Source organism: Rhamphochromis longiceps, linkage group LG23, assembly GCF_057381845.1.
Source record: "Rhamphochromis longiceps isolate RC_006_pf linkage group LG23, R_longiceps_female_GT1.1, whole genome shotgun sequence".
Classification (NCBI taxonomy): Eukaryota; Metazoa; Chordata; class Actinopteri; order Cichliformes; family Cichlidae; genus Rhamphochromis; species Rhamphochromis longiceps.
This window is the reverse complement of record NC_140578.1, coordinates 43860603-43877694: the sequence shown is the minus strand read 5'-3', so window position 1 is coordinate 43877694 and position 17092 is coordinate 43860603. Positions and strand designations below refer to the sequence as shown.

The 17092-nt window shown below is 49.1% G+C and overlaps 2 protein-coding genes across 3 annotated transcripts in view; both read right to left on the bottom strand.

Moving 5' to 3' along the window:
* The window catches only part of LOC146642775 (ribonuclease inhibitor-like), a 128697-nt gene extending 127129 nt beyond the window's left edge, over window positions 1-1568 (bottom strand). Inside the window, exon 1 of the mRNA XM_085398054.1 lies at window positions 1563-1568. Coding sequence (XP_085254180.1) covers window positions 1563-1568 — 6 coding nt within the window. The remainder of the gene's footprint in view (window positions 1-1562) is intronic.
* A 7239-nt stretch (window positions 1569-8807) lies between these two features.
* Window positions 8808-17092, bottom strand: part of LOC146642774 (protein NLRC3-like) — a 29268-nt gene continuing 20983 nt past the window's right edge. For both annotated transcript variants that reach the window (XM_085397213.1, XM_085397211.1), the window contains one exon: window positions 8808-9024. In XM_085397213.1, the coding sequence (XP_085253339.1) occupies window positions 8808-9024 (217 nt within the window). The remainder of the gene's footprint in view (window positions 9025-17092) is intronic.

Below are 17092 nucleotides of genomic sequence, written 5' to 3'. Positions count from 1 at the left end.
GCTTTTGTTTTGTACAGCGCATTGTGTTCTGCGTCCTGATTGGCTGTAGACCATTGTCAGTCAATCTCGTGCCGTGTCTCCTGTACAGTACAGAATGTGTTCAAATTTACAGCAGTGTGACTCTGCAGTGCTGCACTGTATGTTTGTACGTTTTGTCCCCAACAAACAACAATGATGACGAGACGTTTTGCACCTGTGGTAGCAGCCAAAGGCAGAGGAAGATGCTGGTCCTCTTTCCCTGGCGGGTCGCGGAGTGTGGGAGTGCCTACTGGGGTCAGCGGGGGAGCTGGCCCCAGGGAGGGGTTACCTGCCCCTCCCTTCCTTCCCTCCCCATCTCCAGCTGCCTCCCTCTTCCCGCTCCACCACAACCACCCACACATGCAGGGCCTTGGAGTAGGGGTATGTCACCAGGGTGCAGAGGAGGCTACCCCCCCCCTCTGTCCCCTTCCGGCTGCCTCTGCCTCAATTTTATCCCACAACTTAGACATTCACATTATTCACACTCTCATTACACATACATATAGGATCTTGGGGGTGGGCACAATCACGGAGTCCATATTACCATCAGGGTGTACACCTCACCCCTGGCGTCGTTGCCCACCTCTCAATTTTAAATACACGTAGACATTGAGGGCTATCAGGAGGGACTATGCGCTTACCTGCTGCTCTCTGGCAGGTAGCTCCATGCCCTCCTGGGTTTTAATTGCACCTTAGAACACACATGCATCAACACTACAATGAGCGGGTGGAGGGAGGTTTGGAGTCTTCTCCCACCCCCATTCTCTGCGGCCTGCTGGAGCGGGAGGGCTAGGAGGAGTTGGCCGTCCGACTGCGGTCTGGAGTGTGGGGCCTCCCTGCTGCTACGGAGTCGGGGCGGTCTGCCTCTCCCCACCGCAGGGAAAAGGGTAACACCACCTGGGTCTGGGTGCAGTTCCCCCCTCCAGGGGCAAGGGTACCTAGACCCGGTTTGTAGAGTACGCTTGGGGAGTGTGATCGTGTGTACAGCGTCTCTTTATGTCTGTCTCCACGTTGGTTGAGTGTGGAGTAAGTGTCATGATCCTGGGTCTGCTGACCCAGCGTTTTGTGTTTAGTTTATGTAGCCTTCAGGTTTCCTAAGTTTATCATTATCATGCCTAGGTGTTACTAGTTATTTTCCCCTCGTGTTTCCACTATGTTAAGTCTCCCCTGCTTTCATGTATTTTATGTCTGTGGCGTATGTTGTCAGTCCAGGTTGTCATGTTTATATCTCACTGTTTCCTGTCTTATTGTGAAGAGGTCTGGTGTGTCTGTGTTCATCGTGTTCAGTTTTACTCTCCCATTGTCACGTCGTTATGTTCATGTGTGTCAGCTGGTTCCCCATGTGTTGCCACTTCCCTCATTATCCTCCTGTGTCCATTTAGTCTGTGTGCTCTCAGCCATTCTTTGTCAGGTCGTCTGCTCATCCATGTCTCATCCCCAGGTACCCATGTCAGTTCACTATGGTTAAGCTTTTTCATGTTTTGTTATTAGTTCACCCAGTTTAGGTTATTGTTTAGTTTTCACCGATGCCCGATTATTTTTACCCTCATTGCTAGCCTCAATAAACGGCTTGTTTTGTTTATCCACACTACGTTTTGGTCTGCGTTTGAGTCCTCCTCTGCAACACATACGGTCTGCCCCAGCCAGACCGTGACAGTACGACCTGACCACTATGGACTCAGCAGACCGCGAGCTTTACGAGCGTCGGGAGGCAGCCTTCGCCCAGCTGGAGGAGGAGCTCCGCTGGAAGCCGTGGCGTACCCCCGACTACGAGCGCATTTTCCACGGGACTCGGCTAGCTCTCGGAGGTCCCAAGAGCTGCCAAAAGTCCCCGCCCGTTGCGCTGCCTGCATCTAAGCCTCGCTCGCTTCAGGTGGGAGTCCTCCGTGTGGCTTCAGGCGCTCACGCTCCAGCCTCGGTGTCACCGTTCTGTGCACCAGGGGCTCAGTCGCTCGCTCCGCCAGCTTCCTCTGTTCGCAGGAAGCGGCGCGCCCGCTGCCATAAACCGGACAATGCTGAGCAACTCACGGTGGTGAGTGACAATGACTCTTATTCTCACGTCCCGTCTGACTGTAAACATGCGGTTACAGGAAAAACTGTGAACACTTCTACCAGGTCTACAACACTCAGTTCAGGTTTTGTTAAGTCTGGTTCAGTCATCCCCAAGTCAGCTCACTCTACAACTGTTAACCCAAGGATTTCAAAAACTATTAAAACAAGGACTGCTAATACTAAGACTGCAAAACATGAAGTGGACGGCGGGTTCATTTTTGATGGATCTATTTTTGTCGACCCTGAGCCTGCTGTTTCTGCGACTGTTTTATCTGAGCCTACTCCCGTTCCTGCTCGTGTTTCTCCTCCCGGGGCAACTCGGGCCCAGCGTACCTCTGCACCCGTGTCTGTTCCTCGGGTGGGGGAGACTGAGGCCCGGTTGGCTCCCGCTCTGGTTTCCAGGCCGGCTGAGGCTCTGACCCTTTCTGCACCCGTACCTGCTCCTCGGGTGGGAAGGGCAGTTGCCCAGCCGTTGCCGGTACCTGTTCCGGTCCCCAGGGTGAGGGCAGCCAGGATACAGCCCGTCTCCGCACCCGTACCTACTCCTCGGGTGGGAGTGGCTAGTGTCCGGCATGCTCCTGCACCCGTCCCTGTCTCTACTGAGGGCTCAGGAGAATTCGGTCTGCAATCCACGCCGCCATTGCTACTGCATGCCTTTCAGTCGTTAGCCCAGTCGTTAGCTCTGTTAGCAGCCCGGTCCATAGTTCACTTTCCTGTGCTTCCGTTAGCTCAGCCCTTAGCCCACTGTGCAGCTCAGCCAGCTCCCCATTGTTCAGCTCAGTTATTTGCTCAATCACCTGCTCAGCCTTTTGTTCAGCCAGTAGTCTCGGCACCTACTGGTCCTGCCACTGCTTCTGCTGGAGGGCCCGAGGAGCCCGTCCAGCCTCATGCCTCGTCAGCTGGAGGGCCCGAGGAGCCCGTCCAGCCTCATGCCACGTCAGCTGGGGGTTCAGGAGAACCGCACCAGCCTCATGCCACGTCAGCTGGGGGTTCAGGAGAACCGCACCAGCCTCATGCCACGTCAGCTGGGGGTTCAGGTGAACCGCACCAGCCTCAAGCCACGTCAGCTGGAGGGCCCGAGGAGCCCGTCCAGCCTCAAGCCACGTCAGCTGGAGGGCCCGAGGAGCCCGTCCAGCCTCAAGCCACGTCAGCTGGAAGGCCCGAGGAGCCCGTTCAGCCTCAAGCCACGTCAGCTGGGGGGCCCGAGGAGCCCGTTCAGCCTCAAGCCACGTCAGCTGGGGGGCCCGAGTCGCCCGTCCAGCCACCTTCAGATTCTGCTTCTGTTTCGCCTGGTCCAGCTCCAGCCTGTGCTTCGCCTGCTGCAGCTCCAGCCTGTGCTTCGTCTGCTGCAGCTCCAGCCTGTGCTTCGTCTGCTGCAGCTCCAGCCTGTGCTTCATCAGAGCCTTCGTCTTCGCCTGGTGCGGCTTCTGCCTCAGCTCCTGCTTCGCCGTCGCCTGGTCCAGCCTCGGCCACTGCTTCTGTGTCGGTCTCGCCTGGTCCTGCGGCTGTGTTGCCGCCGCCCAAGCCGCGTTTTGCCCCTTGGAATCGCCGGCCGCTTTCCAGGCCGTTAGCTGGACATCGTTACCATCGGGGTCGGCCCCCTGAACCTTCGAACTATGACCTGCTATGCCGTCGGCCCCCGGGCCGGCCCCCTGATCACATGGACTATGGCTTTCTGGACCGTCACCCCCCGGGCCGGCCCCCTGATCACATGGACTATGACTTTCTGGACCGTCACCCTCCGGGTCGGCCCCCTGAGGAGTCGTGAACTGTTCCCTGCACTCCTTTGCTTTTGGTGGACATTTTGGTTTTGTGGCCTTGTTTCTGGCCCTCCGTCCTGGGCCCCCGCCGCCCGCCCTTGGTGGGTTGTCTTTTTGTTTTGTCTTTTCGGGGTTTTGGGCGTCTGGAATCCGCCCTTGAAGGGGGGGCTCTGTCATGATCCTGGGTCTGCTGACCCAGCGTTTTGTGTTTAGTTTATGTAGCCTTCAGGTTTCCTAAGTTTATCATTATCATGCCTAGGTGTTACTAGTTATTTTCCCCTCGTGTTTCCACTATGTTAAGTCTCCCCTGCTTTCATGTATTTTATGTCTGTGGCGTATGTTGTCAGTCCAGGTTGTCATGTTTATATCTCACTGTTTCCTGTCTTATTGTGAAGAGGTCTGGTGTGTCTGTGTTCATCGTGTTCAGTTTTACTCTCCCATTGTCACGTCGTTATGTTCATGTGTGTCAGCTGGTTCCCCATGTGTTGCCACTTCCCTCATTATCCTCCTGTGTCCATTTAGTCTGTGTGCTCTCAGCCATTCTTTGTCAGGTCGTCTGCTCATCCATGTCTCATCCCCAGGTACCCATGTCAGTTCACTATGGTTAAGCTTTTTCATGTTTTGTTATTAGTTCACCCAGTTTAGGTTATTGTTTAGTTTTCACCGATGCCCGATTATTTTTACCCTCATTGCTAGCCTCAATAAACGGCTTGTTTTGTTTATCCACACTACGTTTTGGTCTGCGTTTGAGTCCTCCTCTGCAACACATACGGTCTGCCCCAGCCAGACCGTGACAGTAAGTGCATATGAGAGCATGAGGGTGGGAATGGATGTTTGTGTCTGTGTGTGCCTGTATGTCTGTGTCTATATGTCAGGTTGGGTATCAGACACCACCTCTCTGGGGACACCTCAGGCCCTCCAAGGTTTGGAGGCCTATCTCCACCCACCACCACTTCCCCTGCCGGTGGCGGACTCCCTCAGGTGTCGGTGCGTTGGTGGTTCTTTGTGTCTGGGGGTGGGCGTCCAGGTACACACCGGCTCACTCCTTGGCGGCCGCTTATCGGGGCCTGGAACCTGGGGCTCGCTCGGACCACTTCGGAGGTGGGGTGCCCCCGGCCTCTCGGCCTGGGGCTCGGTCACTCAGGCACAGCTGGCTGCCGGCGGAGCTCACGGGCGCGTCACTGCAACTCCCCCTGGCTTCTGCTCCGCGGTTGCTGAGTGAACCCTCATCTGGGACTCTCCTCAGCTCTTGCTGGGACAGTGGCGCGGCTGCCCCTCTGTTGGTTTTCCATGGTCTCTTGTGTTCTGGGGGCCTCTGGATGTCTGGAGTTTTGATCTCCTCCATACCTGCTTCATACCCTGGAGGACGGGGCTGTGGCTCCCCCACACCCTCTAGCAGATCGTTACATGGAGAAACCTTTGGAATACAAGCACGCTGATCCACACAGGTATGCACACATGGGTATTCACTGCTCGTAGACTTAAATTACACCTTTCTTGGCTACTACTTCGAAGCACATCTGTCCTGCGTGCTGCACAACAACATTGAATATTTAGTATTTACTGCTGTTTACACTTAGCTAGATTAATGCGATGGTGTTGTGTTTAGTATGTTGCTTTGTTTTTTTTGTTTTTTTGCTTGTCTTCTATTCTTCTCTCAACAGGTGATCCAGGAGATTTTTATTTTTTTTCTCCCCCCCTTTCTCACTGTCCCTCTCCCCTTCTGTTTTTCCTTTCCTTCCTCTTTCTTTCTCCCTTTCCTATCCCTCACTCATGTCTGTCCCGTCTGTAACATCTGAAAATAAAATATAATAAATAATAAAAACAAAGATCGACCAAATGGACCAATACGGCAATGCCACGAAGATCCATTTAGCAAAGTAAATCCATTGGGTATCCTTGTTGGTCTTCAGACAACAATTCTGATGGCTAAAGAACCAAATGGGACAGGCAACAAAAAAAAAAATAAAAAAATAAAAAGAGGAAGATGCTGACCATCATAGTTTCAACAAGGAGGCAAAAAGGTTGTAACTGTCCACAACAAGAACATCGTAAGGATGGAGTCAGCTTTGGCTTTGTGGCTCAGTGACCGCAGGAAAAAGAACATCGTGCTGGACACCAACATTATCTGCAGAAAAACTCAAAAGCTTTATGAAACTTTACCTGACAGCGAGGAGCCCAGGCCATGGACGAGTGCTCCTCACACAGAAGCTCATTTAATGCCAGCAAAAGGCTGATTTGACACGTTTCAGAAACACTTTGCTTTCACTCTTTAATAATGAACTTATTTTTCTATGAAGGTTTGAACTTTGTTTAAACAAGAGAGAAAAGTGTGAAAATGTTCATGCCTGTCTGAGAAAAGTGTAGAAAGTGTGCAGTGAGGGTTTAACTGCCTTAAAACTTCTATAATACTTGTAAAACATAAAGCTGCTACTTCATTCTGAGACTTATTTTTAGAACGTAACTCGATAAACGAGCGACCGCAGTAATGTATTGTGTTTATTTTGAAAACTCACAACAGGATCTTCAGATTTATTTTGAAAGCTTTATCTGGAAAACACAAACACATAAGCAGGAAACAAAGAGCGTGATATGAAACGATAGACGTTTTCATATGGTCATCATATATACATCGTTCTATCGAACAGCCCCAGCTCCTGCTGTCAGTCTCTGTAAATCTGCTCTTAAAACACATTTGTATTCACTGGCTTTTAATACAGCATGAGAGTTATTTGATATTTGATGTGTGATATTAATATTAGGAGTTATTTTAATAGTTATTTTGGATTCTTGTACAGCACTGTGGTCAACGCTGCTGCTGTAATTAATGTGCTATAAACACATAAACAATCTGCAGTTAAACATCCAAAACTAAAGATGTGATCGCTGCCTTTAGAAAATGTGCTGATGCACAAGATATCAGCTCCATTAAGGTGGAATGTGGCCGTGTTAGAAACATGTTGGAAGAAGTTTGAAGCTGAAACTGTGAAGCTGAGAGTGAAAGAGCTCCAGCGTCTGTCACAGGAAACTTTCTTATTTCCACACTGATGAAAGCATCAACCTTTGATTTCCTGCTGCTTTTATTGAGTCACACTGTGAAACTGAGCCACAGCTGAACCAGCATCCCTGTACAGCAGACACTTACAGCGCTTGGCTGCTTCCATTGGACCCTCTGCACAGAGCTTCAGTTTCCTCTTCTGGTCCCAAAGTGCAGAACAACAAGGTTTCAAACAGCTTCGTTCCAGCAGCATCAGCCACAGACATGCAGAGAGAATCCTTTGGTTGTGTTGTGTGTTTGCATATCTGCTGTCTGTGTTGCTTTGTGAGGATGGATCATCTCCTGCAGCTCCAGATAAACAAGCTGGACCTGAACCTGGTAGCTTCACTTAGAAGACACTTGTGACGGGAACGTGTGAGAAGTTTTGTGCAGACAAGTGTGGATTTAGAGTGTGGGACGAGCTCTCCACAGTCTTTGTGGAGATCCACATTCTGCATACTGCCTGTGAGAAGCTGCAGACATTTGTCCTCCAAATCCACTGAGCAGCTGCTCGTGGTGGTATTAGCTTCATGTGTGCGTGTTAGCATGAAGCCTCGGTCACACTCTGCTGTGGACACGGTCACGGACAGCTGGACGCCTGATGGACGAGTCGTCCTTCCTGTTAAACTTCTTTGAGCATGAGAAGAGCATGAGAAGCTCAGTGGACACTGTTCAGGGTTTTAACTCTCGCTTTCACTTCAGCTTCACCAACAACAGCACAAGCAGAGCAGCCCACTGCCTGCATGGCTGGGACAGCGCCCCCTGGTGACTGTAAACCACTACAACATGTAGACGGCTGTCTGCAGGCTGGATGTAGCACCACCGCAGAGACGTGCTGCAGCTCTGTTTAGTTACCCAGCTGACAGCAGAGGCTGTAGTTTACTGTTACCAACATGGAAAACTGAAGCTTCACCAGCTGGAGCTACAGAGCTGGAGAACAAAGGAGACTGAGAGGCCAGAATGATGTGGGAGGAAACATCAAGAGCTTGTTTGAAAGGAGACACATGTGGATGCTGTGCCAGTCTGTGGTCTGTCAGAAGTCAGCTGAGTCACACTGCAAGAAGCTGCAGAATCTCAGAGGAGGAGATTTGGAAGTGTTTGTGGGACAAACTGGACTCAAAGAAAGAAGATGTTTGTGAAGTCTTTGGTGGAGGTGAGCAGTGTGAAGCAGAACACGTGCAGATGAATCAGGAGGGAACAAACTGAGTGGGCGGAGCTGTCTGAGCCCCGCCCACACAGACACAGCTCCTCTCTGGAGCTAAACTTCTTCATCTCCGCCTCTTTTCTTCATCCTCCACCTCTCTTTTCTCTTCTTCAGTGTTCTGCAGCCACAGAACCTCACAGCCGTTAGCACGCCCATACCTGAGCAGCTAGCATTACCCAGCATGCCGTGCAGCAGTGTTAGTTTGTAAATGTGCAAGAATTCCTGCTCCAAACTGTTTCACAGGGTGCTGTGTGCCGTGAAATCTGCTTCATGTGTTTCTGTTTGATCCTCAGTGACTTTGACACAAAGGCCTCTGCTGTGATGATCACACCTCTGATCAAGTCTCACAGTGTCACAACTGATAAATGATCAAAGTTAGAATATTTCTGACTGTCTGCTGTGTGCCGTGACCTTTGACCTGCTAAAGACAGTCAGCTGTGGATTATTCATTGTTGTGTCTGATACTTAGAACTGTGAGGAAGAAGCTACACAGTTAATCAGGGTCCCCTCTCTCTGAATCAGGAAAGGTGGGCAGGCCGCGTGTGGGCCGCGGGCCATACGTTGAGTATCACTGTTTGAAATGTGAACATTGTTCTGCTGCAGTCAATGGACTAAACCAGAGAAGAAGAAAACAGACTTTACCATGAAGATCCTCAGTGTGGATCAGTATAATATCAGCCTGATGTCTGCAGTTTAGTGTCAGCACAACTTTCACATCATATTCATCTCAGCACAACTAAAACATGCTGACTGACCTCAGAGTTTCAAGTTTACATCCTGGACTCTCCAGGAAACCACACAGATGCTTCACTCCTGGATCCTGCAGGTTGTTCTTAGTTGAAGAAGAGGAGTAGTCATTACTCAGGTCCAGCTGTCTCAGATGGGAGGGGTTGGACTTCAGTGCTGCTGCCAGATAATCACAGCTGATCTCTGACAAATCACAGCTCTTCAATCTGTATAAAGAATGAAAGATGTAAGTTTATTAGACAAAGTGCTTGAAATCATTCAGTGTTTCATCATCTGTTCAGAGCTGAAGAAGGTTCAGAATGTAGAAGTTTAGAAAATGGAAACTCCAAACAGCTGAAGCCAACAGGAAGCAGCTTCAAACAAACACAACAAGAGAAAAAACTCTGAATGTTTTACATTAAAGTCGTACATTTCTCATAAAAACAGGACAAAGACTTGAAAAAGTCGTGTTTTTCCTTCCAGGAACCACATGGCTTCACTTTTAAAGGTGAAGTGTGACAGAAATGGACATATTGAAATCAATGATATCAAAGCTGGAATCAAATGAGTCCAAGTCTTCTGCTGATTCAGCATCACATTCATCTTTGCTCCTTGTTCTGCATCCCCACCATAAACATAAAGAGGCAAAACTCACATTTTCCAAAATCCTCTTTAAGCTTCGACAATAAAGGAAGATAGTTTTATACAAGTCTTTGTGGTTTTGTGTCTCTTTAATGGATTGAAGAAGCTCCAGTTTTAGAGCAGTAGGATCCACATCACGCGCGTCTGTTGAGTCTGCTCTTCAGCGGCCGTAGAGCTGGACGCTGCCCTTTGGCCATCATCGATACTCTCGCCCGAGATCGCACCGGGGCTAAAATATTCACCTGCTCAGCTGTTTTTGATCAGTTTGAGCCTGTGTGGTTTGATCAGGTGGAGGAACGATGTGATGCTATAAAGACATCATCTTGTCCAAATGAAGTTGTTCCAACACGTGTTTAAAAAGATTTTAAAGGTTGTTGGTTCCGACATCTTAGCGATTTCTAACAGCAGTCTTAGTTCAGGTGTTGTACAGCCTGTTTTAAACATGCTGTTGTACAGCCTGTACTAAAAACCTGATCTGGATCCTCTGTCTGCTCAAACTTCAGGCCTATTTCAAAGCTTCCCTTCCTGTCGAAGATTTTGTAAAAGATTATATTTGTTCAGCTGCAATCTGTTGTAAAGGTTTCAGTCTGGTTTTAAAGCTCTTCACAGCACTGAAACTGCACTTTGAAAAGTTCTTAATGATCTTTTATCAGCCACTGATCAGGAGACTCAGCTGTGCTTTTGGATCTGACTGCTGCCTTGACCACAGCATCTTGACCTCACCATTGGAGCATGGCGGCATCAAGGGCGCTCTATTAGACTGGTTCAGCTCTTTTATTAAATCGCATTATTACATTTGGGGCTTATATTTGACGGCAATTTGAAAAACAGCTGAGCTCAGTTGTACAGCGGTCTTTCTTCAAACTGAGGCTTTTATCTAAGGTGAGATCATTTATATCTTTTAAAAACCTTGAACGGGCGATCCACGTTTTCATGACGTCCCAGCTGGATTATTGTAACTCCTTATATGTTGGAGTTAGTGGGACCTGCCTGGCAAGACTGCAGCTGGTCCAGAAAGCTGCAGCTCGTCTTCTGACACAAGCTCAAAGACATTTATCGTCCCAACAACCACATATACGCTGGTCCCTCGATGTAACACAGTTCACCTTTGGCGGCCTCGCTGTTTCGCTGATCTTTTTTGTGCAATTTTGCATGCTTTTGTTTTGTACAGCGCGTTGTGTTCTGCGTCCTGATTGGCTGTAGACCATTGTCAGTCAATCTCGTGCCGTGTCTCCTGTACAGTACAGAATGTGTTCAAATTTACAGCAGTGTGACTCTGCAGTGCTGCACTGTATGTTTGTACGTTTTGTCCACAACAAACAAAAATGATGATGATGCGTTTTGCACCTGTGGTAGCAGCCAAAGGCAGAGGAAGATGCTGGTCCTCTTTCCCTGGCGGGTCGTGGAGTGTGGGAGTGCCTACTGGGGTCAGCGGGGGAGCTGGCCCCAGGGAGGGGTTACCTGCCCCTCCCTTCCTTCCCTCCCCATCTCCAGCTGCCTCCCTCTTCCCGCTCCACCACAACCACCCACACATGCAGGGCCTTGGAGTAGGGGTATGTCACCAGGGTGCAGAGGAGGCTACCCCCCCCTCTGTCCCCTTCCGGCTGCCTCTGCCTCAATTTTATCCCACAACTTAGACATTCACATTATTCACACTCTCATTACACATACATATAGGATCTTGGGGGTGGGCACAATCACGGAGTCCATATTACCATCAGGGTGTACACCTCACCCCTGGCGTCGTTGCCCACCTCTCAATTTTAAATACACGTAGACATTGAGGGCTATCAGGAGGGACTATGCACTTACCTGCTGCTCTCTGGCAGGTAGCTCCATGCCCTCCTGGGTTTTAATTGCACCTTAGAACACACATGCATCAACACTACAATGAGCGGGTGGAGGGAGGTTTGGAGTCTTCTCTCACCTCCGTTCTCTGCGACCTGCTGGAGCGGGAGGGCTAGGAGGAGTTGGCCGTCCGACTGCGGTCTGGAGTGTGGGGCCTCCCTGCTGCTACGGAGTCGGGGCGGTCTGCCTCTCCCCACCGCAGGGAAAAGGGTAACACCACCTGGGTCTGGGTGCAGTTCCCCCCTCCAGGGGCAAGGGTACCTAGACCCGGTTTGTAGAGTACGCTTGGGGAGTGTGATCGTGTGTACAGCGTCTCTTTATGTCTGTCTCCACGTTGGTTGAGTGTGGAGTAAGTGCATATGAGAGCATGAGGGTGGGAATGGATGTTTGTGTCTGTGTGTGCCTGTATGTCTGTGTCTATATGTCAGGTTGGGTATCAGACACCACCTCTCTGGGGACACCTCAGGCCCTCCAAGGTTTGGAGGCCTATCTCCACCCACCACCACTTCCCCTGCCGGTGGCGGACTCCCTCAGGTGTCGGTGCGTTGGTGGTTCTTTGTGTCTGGGGGTGGGCGTCCAGGTACACACCGGCTCACTCCTTGGCGGCCGCTTATCGGGGCCTGGAACCTGGGGCTCGCTCGGACCACTTCGGAGGTGGGGTGCCCCCGGCCTCTCGGCCTGGGGCTCGGTCACTCAGGCACAGCTGGCTGCCGGCGGAGCTCACGGGCGCGTCACTGCAACTCCCCCTGGCTTCTGCTCCGCGGCTGCTGAGTGAACCCTCATCTGGGACTCTCCTCAGCTCTTGCTGGGACAGTGGCGCGGCTGCCCCTCTGTGGTAGCAGCCAAAGGCAGAGGAAGATGCTGACCATCATAGTTTCAACAAGGAGGCAAAAAGGTTGTAACTGTCCACAACAAGAACATCGTAAGGATGGAGTCAGCTTTGGCTTTGTGGCTCAGTGACCGCAGGAAAAAGAACATCGTGCTGGACACCAACATTATCTGCAGAAAAACTCAAAAGCTTTATGAAACTTTACCTGACAGCGAGGAGCCCAGGCCATGGACGAGTGCTCCTCACACAGAAGCTCATTTAATGCCAGCAAAGGCTGATTTGACACATTTCAGAAACACTTTGCTTTCACTCTTTAATAATGAACTTATTTTTCTATGAAGGTTTGAACTTTGTTTAAACAAGAGAGAAAAGTGTGAAAATGTTCATGCCTGTCTGAGAAAAGTGTAGAAAGTGTGCAGTGAGGGTTTAACTGCCTTAAAACTTCTATAATACTTGTAAAACATAAAGCTGCTATTTCATTCTGAGACTTATTTTTAGAACGTAACTCGATAAACGAGCGACCGCAGTAATGTATTGTGTTTATTTTGAAAACTCACAACAGGATCTTCAGATTTATTTTGAAAGCTTTATCTGGAAAACACAAACACATAAGCAGGAAACAAAGAGCGTGATATGAAACGATAGACGTTTTCATATGGTCATCATATATACATCGTTCTATCGAACAGCCCCAGCTCCTGCTGTCAGTCTCTGTAAATCTGCTCTGAAAACACATTTGTATCCACTGGCTTTTAATACAGCATGAGAGTTATTTGATATTTGATGTGTGATATTAATATTAGGAGTTATTTTAATCGTTATTTTGGATTCTTGTACAGCACTGTGGTCAACGCTGCTGCTGTAATTAATGTGCTATAAACACATAAACAATCTGCAGTTAAACATCCAAAACTAAAGATGTGATCGCTGCCTTTAGAAAATGTGCTGATGCACAAGATATCAGCTCCATTAAGGTGGAATGTGGCCGTGTTAGAAACATGTTGGAAGAAGTTTGAAGCTGAAACTGTGAAGCTGAGAGTGAAAGAGCTCCAGCGTCTGTCACAGGAAACTTTCTTATTTCCACACTGATGAAAGCATCAACCTTTGATTTCCTGCTGCTTTTATTGAGTCACACTGTGAAACTGAGCCACAGCTGAACCAGCATCCCTGTACAGCAGACACTTACAGCGCTTGGCTGCTTCCATTGGACCCTCTGCACAGAGCTTCAGTTTCCTCTTCTGGTCCCAAAGTGCAGAACAACAAGGTTTCAAACAGCTTCGTTCCAGCAGCATCAGCCACAGACATGCAGAGAGAATCCTTTGGTTGTGTTGTGTGTTTGCATATCTGCTGTGTTGCTTTGTGAGGATGGATCATCTCCTGCAGCTCCAGATAAACAAGCTGGACCTGAACCTGGTAGCTTCACTTAGAAGACACTTGTGACGGGAACGTGTGAGAAGTTTTGTGCAGACAAGTGTGGATTTAGAGTGTGGGACGAGCTCTCCACAGTCTTTGTGGAGATCCACATTCTGCATACTGCCTGTGAGAAGCTGCAGACATTTGTCCTCCAAATCCACTGAGCAGCTGCTCGTGGTGGTGTTAGCTTCATGTGTGCGTGTTAGCATGAAGCCTCGGTCACACTCTGCTGTGGACACGGTCACGGACAGCTGGACGCCTGATGGACGAGTCGTCCTTCCTGTTAAACTTCTTTGAGCATGAGAAGAGCATGAGAAGCTCAGTGGACACTGTTCAGGGTTTTAACTCTCGCTTTCTGATGGGTTTAGATTTTATTATTGTCATTTGTATTAGGAAATATTTAACCATATATTCTTAGAGGTGTATAATCAATTGTGTAGTGATAGGATGTGTGATCTTTAGCAGGCTGCAGGGGCTTGGTGTGTATTCCACACTAGAATGCACACCCACATCCTGGGAGCACGAGAGAGGTCGTACCTTCTCTTATTGTTTTATGGCAGGATTAACGTAGCTACGTCTGTTCTAGTCTAAGTGCTTTTTGTTTAGATGAACTGCTGGACTTCCTCACCATGTTATCTAGGGTGAACCATCTAGGGTGAAGGGGGGTCTACCCTCTTCCTGACCAAGGATGTTATATGGCCCTTTGATCAGCAGTACCACACACACACACACACACACACACACACACACACACACACACACACACACACACACACACACACACACACACACACACACACACACAGTATTCTTTGTTCACATGTATACCTATGTGAGATGCTATATGTTAATGACCCTATGCATATTCATGTAACCACAATAAAAGGAGTGCTATGGGGAGCCTGGCTGAGAGTCTGATGGTGGTCAAGTGGTGGAACGACGCTTGGCTCCAGCCAGGTCTCCCTCATGCATGAGTAAACCAGAGAACTTTGGTGCCTTGTGTCTTGCTTTTTGCTGCGTAGCAGATTGTCCTTAACGTTCCAGTGGATAGGTTCAAACTACAAACCTATCACTTTCACTTCAGCTTCACCAACAACAGCACAAGCAGAGCAGCCCACTGCCTGCATGGCTGGGACAGCGCCCCCTGGTGACTGTAAACCACTACAACATGTAGACGGCCGTCTGCAGGCTGGATGTAGCACCACCGCAGAGACGTGCTGCAGCTCTGTTTAGTTACCCAGCTGACAGCAGAGGCTGTAGTTTACTGTTACCAACATGGAAAACTGAAGCTTCACCAGCTGGAGCTACAGAGCTGGAGAACAAAGGAGACTGAGAGGCCAGAATGATGTGGGAGGAAACATCAAGAGCCTGTTTGAAAGGAGACACATGTGGATGCTGTGCCAGTCTGTGGTCTGTCAGAAGTCAGCTGAGTCACACTGCAAGAAGCTGCAGAATCTCAGAGGAGGAGATTTGGAAGTGTTTGTGGGACAAACTGGACTCAAAGAAAGAAGATGTTTGTGAAGTCTTTGGTGGAGGTGAGCAGTGTGAAGCAGAACACATGCAGATGAATCAGGAGGTCAGCATCAGTGTCTCCTTGTGGTGGACGGTAAAAGAATCAGAGCCAACGCTCCCGTCCACCCTCGGCATGAAGCAGTGCTGTTTCTGAAACAGGAGGACAAGTCCAGAGAAGACAGAGGAAGCAAAGATGAGGGTGGGACAGGACAGCAGGACTTCCTTCACACCTGCAGCTCCATCACACTGCTGTAGCTCCTCTTCATCACACATGTACCTGCAGCCTGTCTTCGAGTCCAGGAGTCACCTCCACACAGTGTAGAAGCCTCCTGTGCAGACCATGGAGTCCAGCCTCTGTCAGGGAAGTCGGCACTAAAGCCTGAAAGACTTCAATCTGTCTCTGCTCCACCCGAGAAAGACCAGCACCGTACTTGTTGTGCATTCAAGGAGGGAACATCAGCGCTGCATCGTGGGAACAACACCGCAGGAACAAAGATACAGCACGGCCGATGAAGGACGAGGACAAAGGAAAGGTGAGTGAGAAGACCCCGGTGGTGTGGACGGACCTGCAGGGGCTCCAAGACTGAGGAGCAGAGACGTCCATGTACCAGCTGAGGATGCTGCAGTGATCCAGGGAGCTCGGTCCAATCTGAGGCCGTGTGAACTACGTGGACCACAGTTTCTTCACAGACTTCAGCCACGTGAACATCTGGAGATCCAACAGTGCACGAGCTGTGAGCCATCAGCTGTTTCTCTCATCAGCTGCTGTAATGAGAGCTGCTGGAATCATCTCGAGCAGCAGGAAATCACTGATGTTGTTTCTAACCAAAGATATGGGACTGAGCTCCGCTGAGCTCCTTCTACTTTCATCCAGATAGAAACTGCTACAGTCTGCTGATTATTGCTTTGCCTCCATCACACGAGCTCTTTATCCTGTTCTTCACTCTCATTGGTTCTTTGTCTGCTTGTTTTTACAACAGTAGTCTTCTGATTGGTCAAAGACAATCAGCTGTGACTAAATGTAGCTCCTACAGCAGTGATGGGAATAACTACTGAAGCTAATCCAGTATCAAAGCTCAGGAATCAGCAGCTCCCACCTCGTTTTCTTTCAACAACTATTTTTAGCTGCTGTGTTTTTGTGTTTCTGCAGACCTCAGACATCCTGCTGCTCTGGACAACTTTTTCATTCTTTTGTATCATTATTTTGCTTTTCTTTTATTATTATGTTATATGTATTAATATGTGAAACACTTATTCTTTGTGTTTTTGCTTTGCTCCTGTCAAACTGCTTTAATAAAATCTGCTGCAGTCTAAACTGTGGACGTTCCCTTTTTAACCCTTTGTGAAACAATAAAGGTTTAAATCTGAGTATTCATCTATGTTAGTGTTTAATGGGTCTAATAGGTTGCTTTGGCCTTTCCCAGTAATATCTTCCCTTGCAGTCTGTGGTCCAGGCTTCTAAAACCATCCCAGGTTAACAAGAACTACAATCTAGAGGAGAGCTGCCATAACAGGTGTGACTGATGAGATCTGACCTGCAAGGTTACTCAGGTTTGTTTGTATCAGGACAAGCAGGGAAGCCGCCTGGACGTCAAAGTAGTTAGAGCTGGGCGAGTGTCCTCACCCACATCGGCTTCACAACTCTGCATCATCTACTGAGTAAGACTCAGAGCATCAGAGATTAGAAGGTCTACAAAGAGCTGAACCAGACTTCCTGTATAAAGGTTTTAGTTCCACAGATCGACAGTGTCAGCACAACTAAAACGTGGAGACTGACCTCAGAGTTTCAATTTGATGTTGTGGATTCTCCAGAAGAACACACAGCTGCTTCACTCCTGAATCCTGCAGCTTGTGGTAGCTCAGGTCCACCTCTCTGGGATACGAAGGGTTGAGCTTCAGCGCTGCTTCCAGATAATCACAGCTGATCTCTGACAAATCACAGCGCTCCAATCTGTATAGAGAATGAAAGATGTAAGTTTATTAGACAAAGTGCTTGAAATCATTCAGTGTTTCATCATCTGTTCAGAGCTGAAGAAGGTTCAGAATGTAGA